The sequence below is a fragment of the Argiope bruennichi genome, chromosome 3 (genome assembly GCF_947563725.1).
Source record: "Argiope bruennichi chromosome 3, qqArgBrue1.1, whole genome shotgun sequence".
NCBI classification, from domain to species: domain Eukaryota; kingdom Metazoa; phylum Arthropoda; class Arachnida; order Araneae; family Araneidae; genus Argiope; species Argiope bruennichi.
The window spans coordinates 106,806,565-106,830,055 of NC_079153.1; the positions used below are offsets into that span (position 1 = coordinate 106,806,565).

Here is a 23,491-nt window from a genome sequence, read left to right on the forward strand (position 1 = left end):
AAAATATTGGATGCAAAAAGTTTTAATTTGGTTAAAGGAGAGTAATTAATTTCGGTAATTTGTTCATTGGTTTATGTGCAAAAAAAAGTGAATTCAATATTTTTTGTTGAATAAGGACTTAGACAGTGTTTAATAAGCACATGTTGGTCTTTTTTCCCCATTTAAATAGGTTAATTTTTGTTTCATTTTTATTTTCGGAATTCTATTTCAATATACTCTTGAGGACAGTAATTAAAACTTCGTTAATGCAATTGCTTGTAATGAACGATATTCAGTTATGGGATAATTCCTAATTTCTGCTTTCATATTTGAAAACAAAGGTTATTATCAAAAATTTATATTGAGTGCACTGATCCACAAAATTCAATATCCATTTTAAAAATAATTCTTAATAAATAGATTGGTGTTGAGTATTGGTTGGGGTTGGCATTGAGGTTATTGAAGGTGAATTGAGTTGGTATTGAGGTTGAAAAACTAAGAATACCTTCTCTAAATTTATCCAATTTTTTTCTTTTATAAGAGCATGTTTAATTTGAAGAATAAAGTTTCACTAGAAGATGACCCATCATCTTATGTTCAGAGTCTTATGAGTAATAAAATTCACTTTAGATATGCGGAAAGCATCAATAAATATTTTTTTTCATTGATACAAGAAATTATAAAATCCCCATTTCTTCTCCATTTGTGGCATTTCCTACTGCAAATGGGGATTTATTCGATAAGTTAGTATTTTATGTTGAAAAAAATTAAGTAACGAATTTTTTACCGACAATTTTTCGATATAAATGGAAGGTATCCAAATAATTTCTGTGTATTTTCATACCAACAACATGAGATCCGGGTTCGATGAAAACCGAAATCTAACAAATGGAATATTTTACAGTTTTTGTGAACTCCCATCTAGGTCGACTCTTCACTTGTTTGCTGATCGGTACATGTATGCTAGAGTTGTCTCTAAGATGGGTGACTTTCCTAAATATCTTTTCCCACAAAACAACACTTGTTCTTGATTCTTGCACGACTAACCTCTTTATTGGCTACAAGTTTTCAGATTGTATTTTGATGTAAATGTAAGGAAAAAAAGTTGTTTCTTTGGGAATTATTATTGGTTAGAGTCTGGGTTGGGCGGGGGAAGGATATGTTAGTGCAAATATGGATACTTTTGAGTTCAATACCATGTTATATAAATGCTTCTCAAAATTTATACCGTTTCTCTATATATTATTTGTAAAAAAATATTTTATGTAAGCTCATGGAAAAATAAATAAGCAATTTATTTTTGTAACTCAGCTCACTTATCGTAAAACTTAATTAAATTTAAAGTTCTTTGCGTTTACTTGATTCTAACTTTGGGAAATCTCAGTAGAAGTCAAAATAGTGGTAACTTTTCGGAAATAATACATTTTCAAAGGTTCCTGAACAAACTAATATGTGTTGAACAAAATATAGATTTATCTTCGAAAGAAGTTGGATTCTTTCTAAACGATAGATAGAAAGATTAACTGTCTAAACGATAGCAATCATTAACTAAATTAAAATGGAATAAAAATGTTTTACATAAATTTAAACAATTTACACTTTCTAATAATTTTATGTAACTAAAATTAACATTCATATTACTGAATAATTTTTGATGCAGTGTATTTTACCTACAATTATCTTCCCTTTTATTTGTTACCTTTTATTATTGATTACCGGACAAACTCGTTATGCATTGAAACGTTCGTCATATCCGGTTAACTGGTTAATATAAGAATAGGTGGCATATTAAAGTATATTTTTTCTTTTCGGATATGAAACGCATAAAATATTATGTTGCAAAAAATTTGAACTTAGATATTTTTTTTTGTTTACACATTTTCGATCTCTGAGTTTGAACAGCACATGTTTTATTCTTTACCGCATTACCTACATAATAAATTATGGATTAAGTCAATTTAAAAGGGAAGTCCCTAATTTTACAAATCCGTGAACGTGATGTATGAATTTCGATTTTATTTCTATCATTGTAGATTTGTATCATATTTTGTATTTTATTGATCATTGGATTGACTGTATTTCCAATTACCAATTTATGCGCGTGCTTATACGATAACTCAAACATGCAACAAATTAAATGCATGCGTTTCAATATATGAAACATTTCACGAGGAATGTAGGTCAAATTTTTAATAAAGTTGGTCTGTGAAAAAATAATAATGTTCTCGAATGCTTAATCTATATGATGAAAGTAAGTGCTAAACTCGTCCTAAAGTGAAAATGTACAAAAATATCAAGGTTAAAATATTCCTTCCAGAATTTCTTAAATGTTTTCCATTTTTTCATGTTCGTATTAAAAGGCTTTGTTTGAAAATACCAGAAATTTATTAATATTCCCATTCCGGTATTAAATTACTTCTGTTGGTAATTGTATATAGCTTCTAGGATTCTCTACATATACCTGGATTTTATAATATTTTGTACAATTTTGTATATTAATTAATATTCACAATATTGCATAATATGGTTTGATATTGTATAATATAATATCCCACATTGTTGTACAATATTGTGCAGCATGCTTACAGTATTGTACAATAAAGCTAACGCTAATATTTCCAAGCTTTTTCCACATTATTGTACAATATTGTGCAGCATGCTTACAATATGTATAATAAAGTACAATATTGTACAATAAAGCTAACGCTAATATTTCCAAACTTTTACCACATTCCTATCTCGCATTACAATATTCTGAGTAGTAATTCCAAAATGCATCCATAATTTTATAAGTGAAAATAATGAAACTTTCACAGTTGCGAATGTTTTTTTTTTCTTGATTGTTTCCTTTACTTCTTACGTAGTGAAAAGGAATGAATATAGATTTTGGATGTTTTCCTTTCTCCGTTTGGATCCAAAACTTGATACAAATTTACAATATTGGAAACAAGATCACACTTAGATAAATGTAATTAAACCATTGTTCCTCCGAGCAATCACTTCCACACACTCGTCAATATACAGACCAGCAGACGATCAACTCTTTGACGGATTGGATCTAAAATTTGATACAGATTTCCATCTCTAATAATAATCTTTATTTTTATTTCATTCGTCTAGATATTCGTCGTTTTTGTTATTTATATAGACATCATCGGACAGATTGATTTTCCACAATAGTTTATCCAAAACTTATTAAAAATCTGTAAATTTTGTTAAAAAGTCATTACCATATTTCAGACGTATAGCTTGTGTTTGAGAGTTAACAAATTCACTTGCCGTTAGACATATATAATATTCAAAGTATGTTTTTTTTTAATCAGAAAGATATGAAAGTAATATTCATAAAATTTCATTGAATAATTTGATACATATCAAATGCGAGAAAATATAAAAGACGAATAAAATTCACTTATGAAACATTTTAAATTCTCATTTAGAATCAGAGTAAGAAAGTATCGATTATCTTTACATTCTTTACTAGCATTGTCATAATTGATATCGAAATGTAATTTTCTTTCTTTAATATTTTATAAATGAAACAAATTTTTTTTTCAATAGATTCATTTTGAATAACGTTTTATTATCGCTTCAAGGTTCATTTAGCAAGATCTAAGAGGTTTTTTTTCCTTCAATTTCCGCTGTTATTTTGTTCTTTCACGTTTCGAGTAGAATTCATTCCATTGAACATTTAACGATAATTAAATCAATAAATTGATTTCATGACAGCATTTTTGTTCGAAATTTTTTTAGAAATAAGTGAGTATGTTCTTCATTCAGTTTCTTATAATATGTAACGTAGTAATTTTTCAATAGTCATAAAAGAAGTACGTCTTCCATTTACTTCAAAAATAGTAGTAAGATAAATATATATTAAGGGTGAAGACTATAATTTGATTTTATTTCTGAAATAAGATTCTAATAAAATAAGCGAATAATTTATCTGTTGATTAAAATAAATATTAGAGATTCTATCAAGAAACTGAATAAAAAAATTGAAAAGTATATTTTATAGAATTATTGTCTGTTGGCAATGTGTTATTGAATATTTCAGTTTGATTTAGATACTTCAAAAATATTAAATGATTTTGGTACTTACTTTTTCAAAATTATTTTTATTAATTTAGTTCAATCTTTTAAAATTTTCTTTAAGTGCTGAAACAAATACTGTTTAATTAATAGAATTAATTAATAGAATTAATTTGTGTCAGCTAGAATGGTATAGTAAATTTAATATTTTAAAGCATTCTTAAGCATTTTGTTAGTTGCATTTAGTATGATTTTTTTCTAACCTTCTCTTGGACAGATAATGTATTTAAATTATTTTATATTATTAAAAATTACAAATTTATATTATTTTATGCTCTGTAACAATTTAATGATTAAACTTCGTCGTATTTAACTACTTTAGAAATTAACGTCGGAATCTCAAGAACATTGGATACTTTCTTGACTCAGAATAAATGTTTGCTATGTTTGAGAAAGTATTGAAATGTTTTTCCTGTCCAGAATAACCAAAAATGACCATTATTAAAGATTTACATTAGATATCAACGTTTTGTCTTAGTACTGATACGATCAAGACAACCAACGAGGCTAGTTTTTTCCAATCGAAATTTATTATTTGATACTAAATTAAATTTAAAATTTATTTTGCATCAAATTAATACCAAAAAAATTTTAATTAACAAGTAGAGGCAAGCAATATTTCGAACTAACAATTGCATAGCTGTTATAATTTGCCCTATAATTAAACTTCTTTTTTATATATTATACTTAAAACTCGGTATAAATTCATCCGTTAGAATTTGAAAATTGGAACTACAGTCAGTTTATAAGTATTTAAATTTCGTAGTACATTTTAAAATCTCAATTATAAAAGATACACTTACATAAATATAATTACTGTTTTTATGTAGTATTAAATTTAATTCTTATATTAGCTTGCCATTTCTTAGCATGACTCTAGCATGTATATAAAAAAAATCTAAACATCAAAGATGATTAAATCTTTAGTAAAACTAAAAATTTGAGGAATAAATCCCTCTTTATCTAAACCTTTCAAAATTCTAGACAAAATGACCTATCAATGGGTTACAATAATTTTTAGATGGTTCTTCCAAGAATTACTTGATTCATTATCTCAACAGTGCTTAAAGATATATTTTTGTTTTCTGTTATTATATTTTATATTTTGTTAATTCCTTTTTAAATATCAGTGAATTTTGTTATATAGGTTCTGTCTGTCATACTAACGGTAGATATTTTTAAATTAATTTAAGCAATTTTGAATCTTACTATGTACCTGCGCATTTATCATATGTTTGGCCATACCGGTGTATAAGGCTGGCTAACTAAATAGGCAAAATCAGCAATAGCCTAAGAGGTCTCAAAATCGTAGACAGCCCTACCTCTTCGAGATTATTTTAAGATAATTTGAAAGTTATTTAACTTGTGCTTCCACTTAATTGTAGAAATTATACGACCGGAATCATTCAAATTAAAATCAAGAATTATTTTTGAAACATTAGTCTAATAATCTTTCAAATTGATATTTGCAAAGTTTTATATTATGTTGCCTTATAATTCAAAAAATATTGATGTTACAATTTCAAAAAACTGTTTCATTTTATAACTAAATATTATTTAGACAAAATATTTCATATTACAATATTTTATTTTTATTATTTTATTTAATATCACCATTAGATTTTAAATTGTGAATTTTTAATGCTCGATAAAAGGAAATCATCCTTTTAGAAAGTGATCTGCAATTAAACGTTTTATGATTTCAGTTTCTCAATTTTCTACTTAAAATCAATACACATAAAAATGAAATTGAAATTAATAAATATTTGGTTTTGAAAGTTTGAAGGGGAAAAGAGCCCCTAAATAGTTTAATTCGGTCCTTTCTATGTAACTAATTATTGCTGTTCTGCAAAAGCACCCCATTTTCTGTTCTATCCTATGCTATACTTAAAACAACTAATTTTAATGAAGGAAAGTGTTCTCATAAATTAATACAACAAATAATTTCCCCCATTATTATAAAATTGTTCACACTTAATGCACTGCTACAGAAGTGAAGACTCACGCGCCGTGAAATATGAGGCATTTTAAAAAGTTCTGCAAAATGGCTTCAATTCCAACATTTCATTTCTTTTTTATCTGTTTCGTTTCGAAATTCATCTGTTACAGAAGCCATTTGCGATGGCTTGCTAACTTCTGTTTCAATTGCTTTTAAAGTCTTTGAGATTGTATCTTCGAATTTCAGATCTCATTTATTTCTGTACTTTATTTACTTCAGTCTTTTCCAAGTAAGAAGGTTATAGTTTAAAAAATATGAACGAATCAAAACTTTGAACAAAATTTAATGGGTGTTGAGTCCATTAAAATTTATTAAAAGTTAGCCTGTTAGTACAATCGTATATTTTGTTTTAGTTCTACAAGCATTAAAAAGACCAAACCTAGTGCCGATTTTTTCTGCTACATTTAAAAAGCGTATTAACGTTAATTTATAGTGAAGTGAATAAGTTAGAAGAACTTATACTTAAAAAAGAGGAGTTTTCTAAAAGAGGAATAAGCTGTAAAATTATTGGAAACAAGTTTTGATGTACTTTAGTGAGAAACAATTTGATGCAAAAAATGTAATAAAATTTCAGGTTTAAAAGTATTTTATGGGGTCCTACTGAGTAAATGAATGGCATTATTAATGAATACAGGGTAAAAGTGATTCAAGTTAAGTTCTAACTTCTGATACTGTTCTTAACCAGAGTTATATTATTATTATTAGATCAATTTACCTATTAATAATGAACTTTTCATTAGGGTCTATTAATTACTGCAGATAACTCTCTCTAAAGAGAATTAGGAAAGATTTCTTTTCAAAAGGCTGCAATTTGGCGATCTATTCTCATATATAGGAGCCAATTCAAAATTCCATCTGGATTTTTCGAAGTTACTTTGAAGATAAAAGATATTATACTTAGCACTCGTTATCTGAGCCTCTGCTCAAGTAAATAGATTGATATTATATTCGATCAATAAATAACGTAACGAAGTTCATTTACTTGAGGAAAATTTAAAATATTGCTTACTTGTGTTTAATTATTTAACCCATTGTTACGCTAGCAACATAATGCTTTATTCATAAAATTCCTTTAGCTGCTGTTGAAACTTTTTAAGGATACACTCTACTCTCTAAGGATATACACTTAAGGATACTTTTTAAGGATGATTTTCTCATCCAAAAATAAACAGCAGTCTAACATTCTCGTGCAACTTAATGACAGCATAATTAAAGCTTTATTAGGGCATTTTCACTTAATTGTCTTCATGAGATTTGCAAAATGTTTCCGAATACCTCTGAATAACGACTCTAACTCCCTGTTCCAGGAAATCGGCGAGAAAATGCTCCTCACAATCGAAAAAGAACGACTGCATTATCTTACTAGCATAAGGTAAAACATCTTGAACTAAAGAATAAGGTTAACGGAGTTCCTATCCCGACTAGGGGCGTATCTCCGGCCCAAACAGTCCTGTTTGATACTGTGCAGTGAGTGAAATGTCCTTTACTGGAGACAATCTTCCTTCAACTGTAGATAGTCTTCGTAGATATAGTGGAGAGCTGAGGGAAGTGAGGAGTACCCAGTCACAAGAGAAAAAGTTGAAAAGATATAGGTTGAATTTATTAGAAAAAATAGTCGATATTTATAAAACATTTCACGATCTTTTAATTGTAAGATTGAAGGGATAGTAGGGTATCAGTTTAACAGCTTCGTTTCCGTTTTGTTCTTTATAAAAGTCTAAGGTTAATTTTTATTGAAGGTTTTGGGAAAAAAAAATATTGCTTTGTATACGTGAATTTGTCATTAACCATGTGGTATTAACTGCTTGTTTAATTTCTTTATTTTGCAATATTTATAAAATTTTTAAGTTTTTGCAGCGCGTTCCCTAATTGGGCATGCGTAAGTTAATACTGAACACATTATAAACAAGTGTTTTTTTGTCCCTCTTTTATTTTTGAATCTTATTATATAAAGGTATAAAGTTTTCTATTTAATTAACAATCTAGTATTAAGCCAAAATATTTGTATTCCTGAGATTAGTGGTTAATTTCGTCATGCATTTTAATTCAAAGGAATTAGAAAAACAGTCTTGAACTGCTCGATTATCATTTTTATCATTACTTACATATGGTACTATCACTAATGAGTAAAAAGTGGACGAATATTTTCGTCACACCAGTAATTGCATTTCAGGCTCGTTTCTAATGTATATTTTCTAAATTGCATGGTTTTGTTTAATAACCTATAGCCCGTTATTTATTCGTTGCACCAAATATTACGACACTATGGACCGTAGATTATAAACCAATATATTACAGCATCAGTCTAAAGAAATATAACTGTTCTTGTTATAAAATTTATTTATGATCATGGACTATAAAATCAATAAAAAGAAAAATTAAATTTTATTTTCTAACATTCCTTTTCTAAATTACAAGCCTATACACTAAAGAGCCAAAACATAATGACCACCCCTACATTTTGCAATGAACTCGCCTGGATGACGTGAAGGCACGTGATCAGGTGGAAGTGGTATTTAACTGCTACTGGAGAGTCTGAAGAATCATTCTTTCACTTACTTCTGTGTGTGATGTTAAAGGCTGCGGATCTAAGCGACTTTGATAGAGGCCAGATTGTAATGGCTCGAAGGACCAGAACAAGTATTTCCGAAACTGCACGACTCGTGGGTTGTGCGGGATCTACAGTTGTTAGAACTTATGCAAAGTGGATGAATGACGGTGAAAGCAGCAATAGACGACATGGTGTTGGACGTCCACACGCTATCAAAGAAAACGGTCGTCGGAGACTGTCTCGCATGGTGAAGCGAAACCGGAGCCAGACAGTGGCTCAATACAATGACAGCCAATGCAATGCAGGGCCAAGTAGAATAGTATCGGAGCACACTGTTCAGCGGACACTGTTGGATAAGGGGCTACGCAGCAAACGTCCCACTCGTGTTTGCTGACCAAGCATCATCGCCAAGTGCGCCTGCGCTGGACCCGGAAACATCGCGACTGGTCCATGGATCAGTGGGAGAGAGTTGCCTGGTCAGATGAATCACGGTTTGTCATGCATCACGCCGATGGCTGTGTCAGGATACGCCGTCTTCCATGCGAACAGTTGCTCCCTCAATGTACAGTAGGTCATACACAGGCCGGTATGGCGGTATTATGCTTTGGAGGACGTTCTCTTGGGCGTCTCTGGGACCCGTGGTTGTGGTAGAGCATACTATGAAGGCTACAGGGTATCTGAATATCATTGCGGTCCAGTCACACCCTTACATGGCCTGTTTTTCCAGCTGGAAATGGAATGTTCCAACAGAACAACGCCCCGTGTCACAAGGCTAAAATTGTGTTGGAGTGGTTCCAGGAACATGATGCTGAATTCCAGTTTATGTCCTGGCCGCCTAACTCACCGGATATCATCCGATAGAACACCTTTGGGATGACATGGGACGGCAACTCAGAGTTCAAAGACCCCCAATTCGCAATATCTCGGATTTGCGCGACCGTTGCTTAAACATTTGGTACAATCTGTCTCCGGCCATCTACCAAGGACTTGTGGCATGCCAAAGCGGGTTGAAGCTGTGTTGCGCAACAAAGGTGGGTCAACTCGTTATTGACAGGTGGTCAGAATGTTTTGGCTCTTGAGTGTATGTGACTAAGATAGCATCATGTTGTTAAATGAAACTTTTATTGGACTCATAGTAGAAAATAATTTTAATATCTCTCTCTGAAAGTGTTTCTTTAAGAATTAAATGCTTTTGAAATGTTCAAAATGTCTGAATTTTCTGGGAAATTGCGTGAATTTATAATAAAGTATTCTTTTAAATAGTATAATAAATCTGAATACGCAGTTAGTTTATTTTATTAGACATAATTCAATCAAGTTAAGATAGAAAAATATAAAATGCCTTTAAAAAAATTGGTGAGTGTGCATAAAATTACTCCTAAATAATTAGTCTTTAAATAAATTTGCAAAATAATACCCAGTTTTATTTCTAATGCATTTTTATATGTTAATAAGTAAAAATAATAAATAAATAATTACTATATTTGAAATGTTTTTAAAATGTGATTTCTTCATTTTTTAAAAAAAAATAACTATTAATTTTAGTTTCATAGAATTTAATCAATAATTTTCAAAATTGCCTTCAAAGTCTGCTTCATTTTAAAATTGTTTTTTTTATATTTTATTTGCAAAATAAATTGATTTCAAGCGAAAAATTTATAAATCTTATTTCCGAACAAAAAATCGAATGCATTTAAAAAATTTCGCGAAAGCTGATGTACATAGTAAAATATTTCAATTTGTTACAATATTTTTTCTACTTTTAATTTGTTTAAACATTTAACAAACAATTTGTTTAACATGAATGCATATATTGATAGTTAACATATTCAAAATTATCATAACTGCTACAAAACGGTAAATTATGATAAACAAGTAATAAATAAAACAAAAAATTTTTAAGTCAATTCCTACTTACGACAACAATTTTTTTATTATTATTTTAGTTGCTTTTTATTAAATAATTACAAAATTGGTGACACACTTGGCGACCAAATAGAAATTACTGGACAAATTTAATTAATTAATATTTGAAAAAACTGTATTAACATTAAATGTCATCCACTACAAGTTTTAAAAAATGTTTTTGAAATTGAGTGGATGAATAAAGTATTTTATTAACAATTGAAAATTTGAACAAGATTATATGAGAGAGAGAGAGTGAGTTAATAGTAGGAATTGAAAAATAATGTCATGAACATTCTTCTTTCAAAATGATATATGTGCAATTAGATTTTTAGAAAAATTACTAAAATAAAAAAATGATTCTCTAAAAAAATGACACTAATAAAAAGTAATCTCATACATATGTGAAGTGGAATTTTGAGGAGTGGCGTGTTGATTCAAATCTTATCCTCATTATTTATTCACTGTTCTATTGTCGAGAACCAATCCATCGAGATCTTTATTAAATTTCATGTATATGCTGCATCTATTTCATAATCAATACATATATGGAAATAAATACGAAATTCAAATAAAGTCTTTTAAAAATGTTTTCATATGATATTAATAGGTTGAAAGGATTTGCCGTTAAATACGTAGAAAATAATATGATAGAAGATGTGACAAATTTATTCGAGACAGAAGATGTCTCATTTGATAAGCAAATCTTCATTTGTATCAAAATTTAAAACTTCAAGCAAGCAAAAGAACAGTTTGGAAAGAGAAAAACTAAAGTATTCTTGGTTCTGTTTCTTTTAATTGCATCTTCATTCATACATTCATTGTAAGACATAAAGTATAAATACAGAAAACTGAATTCAGAAAAAAATATTTTAAAAAAAGGATTTTTAGGGTATAATCTAGGGAAGTCACTTTCCTCTACAAATTCCTTAAATCAGAATAACGCTTCATTAGTAAATAAAAATTGAATTAAGGCAAGAAAACAAGAAGAGGGGTGAAGCCATTACTCATTCCTTTGGTCTGTCTTAGTTTCTTATTATTATTTCTTAAAATAACCGACTACATTCGAAGCAATATTTTTGAAAAATTGGATTTTTTAAAAACTATTTATGGTTTTTAGATATATTGTCAATTATTAACACTATATATACAAAAATGTGTACTATATATACAAAATATATAATATATTTTGAGAAATAAGAAAATTTGTAGTTAATTTTAATGAAATTTAACCTAAACGGTTAACACTACACAAAATTGTAATGCAGCAATCCTATTTTTCTTTGCACACAAGTTATAGAATATAATGATGAATGAAATGAACCAAAATCTAAGAAACATTTTGAGATGCAAAGAAATTATGGGTAAAAATATACGTATATATGCATTTTTTCCATAAATTTACAACTTAATTTTTCTAAAAACACCTTTAAATGAAAAAGTATTTCACCAACAATAAAACTTTTGGCTCATTTCATTGCCCACAGTATCTAAAACACACGCTGAAATTTTTATGTAAATACCTCTATTAGGTTTTGAGATATCATGTTAACGGTGGATAATTTTTATAAAAATTAAAGTTTGAGAAAATTGAAGTTAAAGAAACATTTTAGCTAAAAAATTGTTTAAAATTATCCTGGATGATAGATCAGACCTTCCTTTTCCTAGAAAATACTATTTTAGAAAGAGGAAAGCCTGAAGTACAAGAAGAAATAATAAAAAAAAAGAATTCGCCAATGTGGTCGATAACCAGTGTTTTCAACGTAGTCGGATACCTTCAGATATGTATGATAGATCTACTCCAATTTCATTTATTCATTTTGATTCATTTATTTCCAAAAATGGAAATAAATGAAGCAAAACTAATAAAGGCAGCCATTCATATGGATTTTTAATCTCGCTGCAGCGTCCATACATAATTTCCAACAACTTTATGTAATAAAGAACAATAATATTTCCTTTGGTGTATTAGCTAATGCGTATGGAGGTTACATGTGCATTTGTTAAGGCAACTTCCCCCTAAATAACTAAAAACATACCATTTCGATGAAAGCAAACTAGTGAACTCGTTCATATAAATGATTCTATTACTCTCTAAAAAATAGTTGACTCGCGGATAACTATCGGTTTTCATCATTAATTCCATTATTAAATATGAGGCAAAATTGCGAGGCAAAACTATTAGGGAAGAATAATCTCTACCGTAATCGCTGCCTTGATTTAAGATTAAAATCCTGGATTTGTTTGAATGACTGCCTTATTTTTCTTCAAGGGGGCACAATAATTCACATTTAATCTTAAGATAAATATTTTTCTATCAGAAGTGATGAAGGATAAAATCGATTATAGAGATTATCCTTTTTTATTTAGAAAAATTTAAGATGAATTGTATCGAATTTTTAAATTATTGATCCTGTCGATATCTGTTTTTGAAATAGCAGGAATATATCGTATTAAGAAATTAAGAATAAATTTTTAAAAGTATCGCAGCCTGAAAAAGAAATTTTAGAATTCAATCAATGATGTTTCAATAACCCATATAAAGAAACAAATTATAAGCTTCAAGTGTTAGTTATATATTTGGAAACACCAGAACGGCAAAGATTTCTGTAAATTTAAAGTGAACCTTAAATAAATGGCCAATTATAAACATGATTAATAAAAATTAATTCCAATCCAACTTATAATGTTTTTAAATTCTTTTTGATAGCCAAAGTTGCACAGAATAAAATATCTACTTTAGAAAAAGTTTCATAAATTTGATATTACTTTCTTAAATAACCACCAAAGTTTTTAAGTTAAGAAATTTTTTAACAATAAATACATCTAGAAAATTGTTCATAAATCGTTCATAAATCATATGCGTTAACACTTTTTTAAAACTCTCAAAATTCCCTCAATAGTATTAAATTCAAAAGGTAAATAATTTTCGCATATTTACGATTCAAGTTTTTGTAAAATCTTGTGTCAATTATAGACTTGTTGAAAAATTTTAATTTTGATGCACAGATGTTAAATTAAGGGAAATGTACGAAAATTTCAAAAATATTTCAAATACCTTTTTCCTAAAATTGAATTGGTTTTAAATGGAATCTGGATTCTTTTAGGTTATTATCATAAAAATATTTTAAAAAATCGCTAATATTTATAAAAGTGGTAAAATAACTTTTTTTTTGTAAATTTTATAATTATTTTGAATATTAGCAAAAAATTTTAATTTAGAACTTGTGCAATTTCATTTTGAGTTCTTCTAAGCTTAATATTTCTAATCAAAAATTGTCAACTATTAGTTTTTTAATGCTTTTAATAATCAGCCGTAATTAAAAATTATGTTGGGATTTCATAAAGATTTATTTCTAAAGATTTTCATAATTATAACCAACAATACATCCCACACGGAAGTTGCATTTATTTCATACAAACTAATATCGAACATATTAATTCGGAATTAATTAAATATTGACTTGCATTTCAGCTTTCTTACGAAAAAAATATTAAGTAATTTTTGATTAAAAAAATTCATGAAATTCTTTGAAAAGACAGTTGTCTAAAGATTTTATTGTAATGACTTGGTAATTAACAATCTATTTGATTTTTTCCAATGGCGATTGCTTAAGAATTAACCAAAAGACAAAATGCAGACACATGAATTAACAATTAATTTAACTCCATTGCACCATAGATCGATTTCGCAATTATTCCACAGTTTGGAACTTTAATCATGACGTCTAGAATATCTTAACTGAGATCATCGATTAGAATTCTGAAAGATTTTTTTTTCTTTGCTTACCTTACTATTCCATTTATTTCTTGATGTGTGGCATCACAGACGATGTACAGATAATTTCTTTCTTCAAAGTTGCAACCTTTTAATAGGAGGAGCATGTAATCGAATGGCGAATGAGAATTGAATTACTTGGAGACATCTCCTCCTCCGCCATCTTTTATAAATTGACGCGAACTTTATTTAAGTGAATCTAAAAAAAGTCTTCTCAAGGACTAAAAATTTTTGTCTAGGGAGATGAAAAATTGAACGCATGTATTATGTGATAAAAGCTTTTTCTAGAGCAAGTGCTCTATAAAGAAAAGATATTTCTTAAAGGAAAGATTGTGCGAAGGAATAGAAATTGTTTCAATGTGAATTATGTCAGATAAAATATCGAAGTCAATTTTTTTTTCTTTTCCAACTTTCTTGAGTAAGAAAATTTAAATTTTCAATATTAAAGTGTACCGATAAATATGATTTAACTGAAAAATTAGGAAGTTCGAATTAAAATTTAGCTTTTCTGTGCAAAAAGGAATTTAATGGGTGAATGAAGACATTTTAAATTTAAAAAGTTTGAGAACAAAAATTAATTACAATCATTTTTGAAAAGCATATGTATTTTGTAAAGTCCTTAAACCAAATAAAATTATTCCACTATAGAGAATCGTCATTTAAAAAACAACTTTAAATACGCAAATGAACTTATAACATTTTACTTAGAAAAAAAAATTAAGTACCTTAACTTAAAAATTCGATGCAGAGAACCATACAATTTCAAACATATTTTTTTAAATATGCATATGAACTTAGAACATTTTATTTAGAAAAATTTAAAAAAAAACCTTTGCTTTAACAATTTGAGGTTAACTAAATTATTATTTGTAGCATTATCTCTTTTTGATGAATTTAACCCTTTATTTACTGACAGTACTTTGAAGTACCACAAAATGATTTACATTTGTTACTATTAACTTTAAAGTACCACAATATGACTAGTTTTTCAAACAGTATTTGAATGAAAACGAAGAACGTATTTCCAATAGAAAGCAGTAGATCTAAACTAAAAAAAAATCTTATTAATTTAAATTATTAAATTAATTTAAAAATTTTTTCTTTCTCCTTGGTTTATTCTGTACCAAAATTTAACTAATGCTTCAAAAATAAATTTGAAAAGTTATTGGTAAAAAGTTTTGGTAAATAAGGTTAATAAATGTACGTTTGTTAAGGTTATTGGTTAGCACGTTATTCCTTCAAAATATTTTGATAAATATCGTATTGTTAAGGCTTTTCATTAACATTTGTCTGCTTTAAATGAGAGTAATATTGTACTTTAAATGAGAGTAGTATTGTGTATTTTTTTCCTTAACATTTTCAAAAAAGACGAAGATTTTAAGAAAGCGCAATTATATTTCACATCATATAAATCAATAAAATTTACTATAGCTAGTTGCACGTAGATAAAAACTAACATTTCTGTATCAAGAACCAAAAGTAATCAACCAATGGGATACTAGTCACTAGTTGCAGAAAGGAACCAAGAATCAAAGAAGGGTGATTATATTTTTAAAGAAGGATAATTATATTTTACAATAAAAAAAATCCTAGGAAATTTGTATTAGGGCTTTGTATTAGCTTCATACTTTTATTAAAAAATGAAAAATGTCGTTCTTAAATATTCTTATGTAAAATTTGGAGGGGGAAATTGTGATATATTTTAATAATTACTGGCTCATTTGTCATTGAGTTTCTTAATGCTGTCTAATATATTCTTTTAGGAAGTAGTTTTTTTCTGCCAAGATTAAAAGTTCATTCGTCTTCCATAGGATAAAAATCTTACATTTTAGAAACAAATACAGAGCGTCTCGGGTACTATTTCTGAGAACTAATCTCCCGAGTTGGAAGCCTATAGTATTAAACTATTTAGCAAACATTTTCAAGAATATAAAAATCCCTGATAACACTGACGTTATATTCTTATCCATATTTGACACTGGAAAGCGTTGGGCATGACTTTGTGAAAAATTTTTATCATTAATCCAGAGAAATTGAAATAGAGATTAAATATAGACTGTACAGCAGTAGTAGAATTCAGTATTATTTATTTATGAGGCTTCAAGAAGGACTTCTTAATAGATAATATTAAATTCTACTACAGAAATGGTGTCACACGAACTCAATAGCAACTTTCACCAAAAATGAATCTAAAGGGACTATTTAATTATTTCACTAAGGACTCGCTGGCATATTTCAGAAATTCCCTTTTTGCATAGAATTTTTCATGTCTATATTACTCTATAAATTTTTTAAAGTTTCACTTGGTCTCAAGTAGTCTCACCTGGTATTTTTCTGCATCCAAACTCACAAAATGTTTCTATTTATTATAAAATTGTAATAGTCAACGTTAGCTGGTATCTGGTAGTTATTTACTTTTATGCTTGTTTTGTTTTATTATTTATATTGTTGATATCTAGTTTCTTTCTCCTACAGCTTTATATTAGTATCTTAATACCTATTTTGAGTTCATACCAGTATTATTCTGTATGATTTATTATTTGGTGTGAAACCCACTGCAATTTTTTTGTTTTGCCGTTTGTCTCATATTCTTCATAATCTTCTCATACCCCCCCACACACACACATTTGTCAATATCTAGTGTCTGGAAATCTAGTGATTCTTGGGGCAGGCACATGCAATAGCGTTATTGTAAAATGTATAATAGGGAACAAAAAATAAAAAGAACAATGGAGCAAATAACATGCTGCAAAATACAGATTTTGTAGATAACTCCGTATTTCGCATTTTTTTTTAACATTATCGAAGCCAATACAGAGCATAATGATATGTATTGCAACTCATGTTATGGATTTGTGTTTAAAGAGGGGGAAAAAGTATTTTATTCATCGGCTGAATTTTATATTAAATTACAATTTATCCAAGACTGTGATTAAAAATGTAAAATAAACAAGTACCGTTTTGTTGTGACACAACTAATAAATGATTAAAATAATTTTGCTACGAAAAATAATTTCATTTATTTAAATAATTTTGCTACAATGAGCTTGGTAATTTCATACTCTATTCTTAATTTTCTCTGACTTGAAACAAATTTCAAAATTAAATAATCAGTTCCTTACAACAGTAGCCTAATAGTTCCATTACTAATTTTAGAAATAAATTTCAAATATGAATTCTTCCTATAATTAAAATTCAAAGATACATTTCAAATGTATAAAATTAAAGAAATTGTTAAAATATTTATTTTCACACACCATTTCAAGTTTAACATTATTACAACATCTCTAGGAATGTTTAAAATTCCGAACTATCAATCAGAATTAAATTATCAAAGATATAAAAAAAATGAAGAAAAAATTGTTTCTGTGACATTCCGCAATGTGTTACTAGGAAGAGATATTAATTTTACTAATTACAGTTTAATTAAAGATCCAGTTTTAACCTCAAAATGTGTTTGAAATATTTATAATTACTTTAGGTGCATTAGTAGCTATTTATCAAATGTCTAATTAGGACTTTTTATTTTCCTTTCTAATTAAATAGATAGATCCTCAAAGGAATACCTGGATATTTTTTAAAGAATTGCAGCCCTAACGAGCAGTCACAGTTGTTCATTAGCGCTTTAATTGCTTTTCTGTCTAAATTTTTTTCAGAAAACCATGATGTGAAGATTTCTGTCGTAAAGAGTTACAACATCTTAACCTATAAATTTATGAAAAATTTATAAATTATAAGTAAATGGTTTATTGATTTTAAGCTGCGTTAAAAATTATAAGTACAAGAGATTTATGAAACTTTGAGATTTTTGAGAAACTCTAAAATCTTTGAGATAAAACAATTTTTGAATTAAAAGCACCACATATCATACAGTTCGGCTTCTTTTTTAAATTAAATCATTTTAAAACCGAATATAAAAATTCTTTTACCTTAGAATGCAGGTTAGCGGTGTTAAAAAGATAGATTATAACGCTTAAGTATTCAAGAACTGACATTATATTTTTTCATTAAACTTTCAAATGAAGTTTTCAAAATTCAGGACGTCTTATATCTTTTTATAGCAAGTCAATATTCTCGAAAATCTTTCTTTAGTTCTATAGAACTATATTTAATATATTTCAAATAAAATTAGAATATTTTTCATTGGAAGATGCATGATAACTGATCACAAATGGTATGATTCCAAAAGATAGTTCTGTGGTGAAACTTTATAAGTCAGATAACAGCTACGAAAAATGAGTAATTACTTTTGTCTTGTGGTCATGTTACTCGGCTAGGAACCATAATGTTGCGATTGGTAATGTGGTAAAGCTTTGTAAGCCAGATAACAGATACGAGATATGAGTAATTACTTTTGTCTTGTGGTCATGTTACTCGGCTAGGAACCGTAAGGTCGGGAGTTCGATCCTCGCTATCGCCAATCGCAACAGTTCTAAGGAACAGTTTTAAAACTGAATAAAGTACAGACTATGGTAGAGGTTTTAATTATTTTTGTAGGAAATTATTCAGTGAGCCCAGGAAATATTGCTATTGTGTTTCTTTACTTCAGCGTCAAATATTACTGACAATACCAGATATAATTTCAAAATCAATTTAATGAGACAAAAATGATAGCATTCTGAAGAGTGTGAACCAAATATAAACCGAAAAAAATTCACACACACACAAAGAAATATATATATATTTATCACAGACATTTGTGGATTATAACAAGTTGGTACATTTAAATTCTTAACGATGGATATTGTTATCTTCTTAGATTATCCACCTTCGATAGTTTGGTTTTCGAAAGCAAGAAATAGCTTCTTCATAATTATGAAGTTTGTAATTGCACTGACGAAAATTTTTATGTTAACATCATCGCATTGAACTTTCTGGAAATACAAGCTTCCATATTCGAGGGATCTTAATCATTACTATGTTTTCCAATTGATTCACTTGTTGTGAAGATTTCGTGATTTTTCTGGAAATGCCGTGCACCATCAGTATTGAATGTACAGCATCAGTATTGTATATCGGTATAGAATGCCATCAGTATCAGTCAACGACCAACAGTTTGAAGATTCTTTGAACTTTTGTTGTCCGTTGTTTTCTTATTCAAAAGTTTGGATAGTTAATGAGCATAACAACGAGTGACGATAATCCCTGTTTATACGGCTTAGTTCTGTGGTAATGGGGTGACTGGCTATAATTAAAAAAATTATCAGTCAATGAGGGCTGCATATTCAATATATAAACGAAAATGCCATGAGTGATGGCTGCACAAAGAAAATAATAAATTGCTTTGAATTATTTATTTCCTTTGTGCAATCACTTTCCTTCGTTCAGGAAAGCCATTTTGATGGAATTGCGAAGCAATTGGATCGTGATTTGGTATGTGATCTGATTACAAAATTTTAGTTTAAAGTTAAAAAGCTAAATTTAGAATTATTACAAATATACATATACTATAATCAAATATTGCTAAATAATGAGTTAAACTTAGTTTTTTTTCAAATCAAAATTTCATTTCTTCAGTAAATTATAATGTTATTCTGTATGAATTAGTTAACAGTTAGCACTTTTCTGCCTCATATCGTTATCGGCAGAGGAAATCTAATTTCCTTAAAATTGCAATAAGGAAATATCGAAATACAACAGCACTCTTTTAGAAATTACAAAATTATAGCTGAAAACAGTATGAAATGCATCCGTTTCAATTGATAAAATTCAAAGCATAAGTGCTGCATAAACATTCTGTAGATTCTAAAACAACTTAAATAAGATTTTTTTTTAAATAATGAGTTGTCAGAGAAAAAAAATTACCTGTTAAAAATTAAAAATCTATCTAGGATTTCTTATGCGTAAAACTTTTTAACCTTTTTACAACTAATGCACGATTCATGAAATTTTATTGAAAACACAGTATGTTGTAATTATTAAGGCTTTAATTGCCATAAAAAATCAGCTTTTCCAAAAACAATTTAAGTAAAGGCATCAAAGATCTGGGTACGATCTTTGAGGCAAAAAAAGACGCATTATATCGAATATTTTATAAAAATGTGTTGCTTTATATTAACATCAAAGTCATAAAAAAGAAAAATTTTGTATTTTGAAACTGATAATTTTTTTAATGAATGGAAAAAAGTTATTTTCCCATTCATTCACAGATTATTCTGCTTTTACAGGTTCTTTGCTTATTTCAAAAGTCATCATTTACAGGACTGTAAATGGAAGAAAAATAAATTTCCATAAAGAATTATAAGAATATCGGTAGACAAGAAGTAATGTGGCTTTTTCTGGATATGTTGGTTAGATTATTTGAGCTCATCCTAATCCGTCTTAAGTTAAAAGAGCTTCTTCTGAAAACTGTACAATATTTTTCGAATTTCGATCTGCAAGCTAATTTAACCAATCAAAGAAGTCGCAAAAATATTTCTACTACGGAGCGCCTGAAGTTTCTGTAAAGTTAAAGTCATGTGAGAATATGATGTTGTTTTGGTTTAAGGTTTTTGAAACCACAAATTGCATGGACAGAAAATTGGCGATTTATCATTTCTGAGGCATCAATTTTTCGTTTTTAGGGTTATTAGAAAATGATCATGTAGACTGCGATATCTGGTGAATTATCGTCTACAAATAGTTACAACTTGGTGGAATGTCCGCCATATACCTGATTCTCCTGTCTGGCCAATAAAGGGATGGTTCCTAAGAAGTTATGAGCGAAGAAGCACAAAGAAGAAAATAGTAACATTATATATTAATTTAAATGTTTTTATCTGACAAAATTCTTTTTGAATCTCAACAGATTTTGAGATGAAAAAAGTCATCGTTTTTTGAAATATCAATACATGCATAATCTGATAGTCACGTGATTGAATCAAACCGGTTTAAAGGGGTTAATGACATAAATTAGGATAAAGACATAAAAAATAGTAATGTTCTCACATGATAGCTTGAAATTTGCTATAGCAGATTTCAATTATATATTCTTGACTGAAGCATGATGCTTTTATAAACTTTCTTCAATATACTAAGTATATAAGTACCTTTTACAACCTATCTCAAGTGAAACTGCGAAGTTAGACAGCTTGAATAGAAAATGCTACCTTGCCTTTAAAAATCAGATGAAGTGTAAGGGGGTAAAGAAACAAGGCGAAGAAGTTCAATTCAGTTCAGAATAGTTATTGCTCTGTGCTTCTAAAACCAATCTGATTTGTTTTACTAAGCCAAATACTGCCCTTCTCGGTTCTCACTATATTTTTCTTTTCCCTTTTTTTGTGATTTGAAGAGACGGGTATTGAATGAAAACTAGCTTAAGCTCTTTTTGCTCAAACCACTCAATGTTTTGTTTTCATTCCGACGCAGAACTGTGTTGGTAATTCCAAGAATAATAGATTTCTTAAGATAAGAAATATGTAGCGGAGTCTTCGGAGAATACATGAATGCTTATCTTACTATTCTTTCTGGAATAACGATGTTATTTTCAGTCAAGTGCATACTAACAAAAACATTTAACTAATCAAGTAATTGTACTTTGAGAACATGCAAAAATGGAAACAAATAATAGATATGTACTTTAAAACTCATTTGAAATCTAAATTATATATTTTCATTAAAACTTCTCTTAATGTAAATGGAGATAATGTATCAAGAAAGACAATAATAAGAATTTAATATCAAGTATTCAATTTAAAAAACGAACAAAACCTGCACAGGCTTCTATTATTTATATAAATTACAATATTGACTATTTTTATATGAAGTGAAACTTCTTGAATTTTAAAAATTTATTGAAGTTCTGAAAGAGTGTTCTAAAAATATTTATATAGTTTTGTATGGTTTGAAACAAGTTTTTTTTTTTTTACTTTCTCGTATGCTCGTATGGAGTAAAGTTTTGGAAATGTTAAACTCGAATTTTTTCAAATTCTTATCGAATTTCTTTTCAGATCTCCCCAAATTCAGAAATCACATTTTTGACATGTCGTGTAACACGATAAATCAAAAACGCGTTGAGCAAGATGGGTGAAATTTGGACCATTTTTATCATTTTCAAATATAAATGAACTTGATAATTACACAAAGCTAAGAGCTAAACAAATATATAATTTGATACACAAGTATAACATCTAAACTGTAGATCCTTATCAAATTTTGAGCCAAGTCTGTAAAAGGGTTGCCCGTCTGTCTGTTTGTACCTTGGAATGCATGTAAACGCAATGAAAACATTTATTTTCTTATAAAATTTAATGAGATTATGGAGTTCTGGTCTCGAGTCTTATTAAAGAATTCACAAAATCCAAGGATTAAAGGGATCTACGACTCCAACAAAAAATACGCCGTGTATATATATCTTAATATATATAAATTACGTGTCACGTTGTTTGTCCGCGATGGACTCCTAAACTACTTAACCGATTTTAATCAAATTTGCACACCGTGTGCGGTTTGATCTAACTTAAAAGATATGATAGCTTACATCTCAATTTATAGCCGCAATATTATTTTATTGCAAGTTATTTGTTCATTATTTGACAGTTCCCGCCAAAAAAATCTTTTCATTTTCCCCACCGCCAAATGAGAAAGGGTTCATTTTTTTTTCCTCCCCCAACAGTCATGAGACTAGGCTTAAGATTTTTCGGCTGATTATTTCAAACGATTCTGTTTATTTTCTTAATGTTTGATGCATTTAAAACTAAACATTGTTAATTAATCCATGTTTCAGATTCATTCTGAAGTACTTTTGAATTAAAATAACACAGAATAAAGGAAATTAAAAATGTATAATCTGCATAGCGTTACCCCAACTGGCGTAGAAAAACTCACGCAGTTGCGTTACCGTAACTGGCGGTGAAAATTCACGCATACGCATTGTGTTCTGATTGTTGACAATATTATCAACGGATGATTCTTGATTTAAATTATTTTTAGGTTAGTTTTATGCTTTTGTAATTAAATTTTATTTGTTAGTTATATATATTTTTGTACATGCTTATAGTTTTAAGTACATCATTTTTTAAGAAGTTTTTTTAAACCTGTTTTCGACCGATTATTTTAAACGATTCATTTTATTTTCTTAGTGTTTGATGCATTTAAAATGAAACATTGTTAATTAATTGATCTGCTCATGATGAATCTGAGAAAATTTTGTTAACAAATTCTTGAGATATTACATAAATTAAGATATATATTCTTTAGTTTAAACGCTCAG

General features: G+C 28.4%; 1 protein-coding gene across 1 annotated transcript; it reads left to right on the top strand.

The window, feature by feature from the left end:
- Positions 1 to 7,543: 7,543 nt before the first annotated feature.
- LOC129962922 (uncharacterized) lies at positions 7,544 to 9,012 on the top strand. The gene is made up of 2 exons (XM_056076924.1): positions 7,544 to 7,615; positions 8,647 to 9,012. Exons 1-2 carry the CDS (start codon positions 7,544 to 7,546, stop codon positions 9,010 to 9,012), a joined length of 438 nt encoding a protein of 145 aa, XP_055932899.1.
- The last annotated feature ends 14,479 nt before the right edge of the window (positions 9,013 to 23,491 follow it).

What these genes read in the sequence shown, in the direction of transcription:
- LOC129962922 (XM_056076924.1), top strand. Translation starts at nt 7,544, where the DNA reads ATGTCCTTTACTGGAGACAATCTTCCTTCAACTGTAGATAGTCTTCGT. An exon ending in ATAGTGGAGAGCTGAGGGAA is followed by an intron (nt 7,616 to 8,646) that starts GTGAGGAGTACC and finishes GTGATGTTAAAG; the next exon opens with GCTGCGGATCTAAGCGACTT.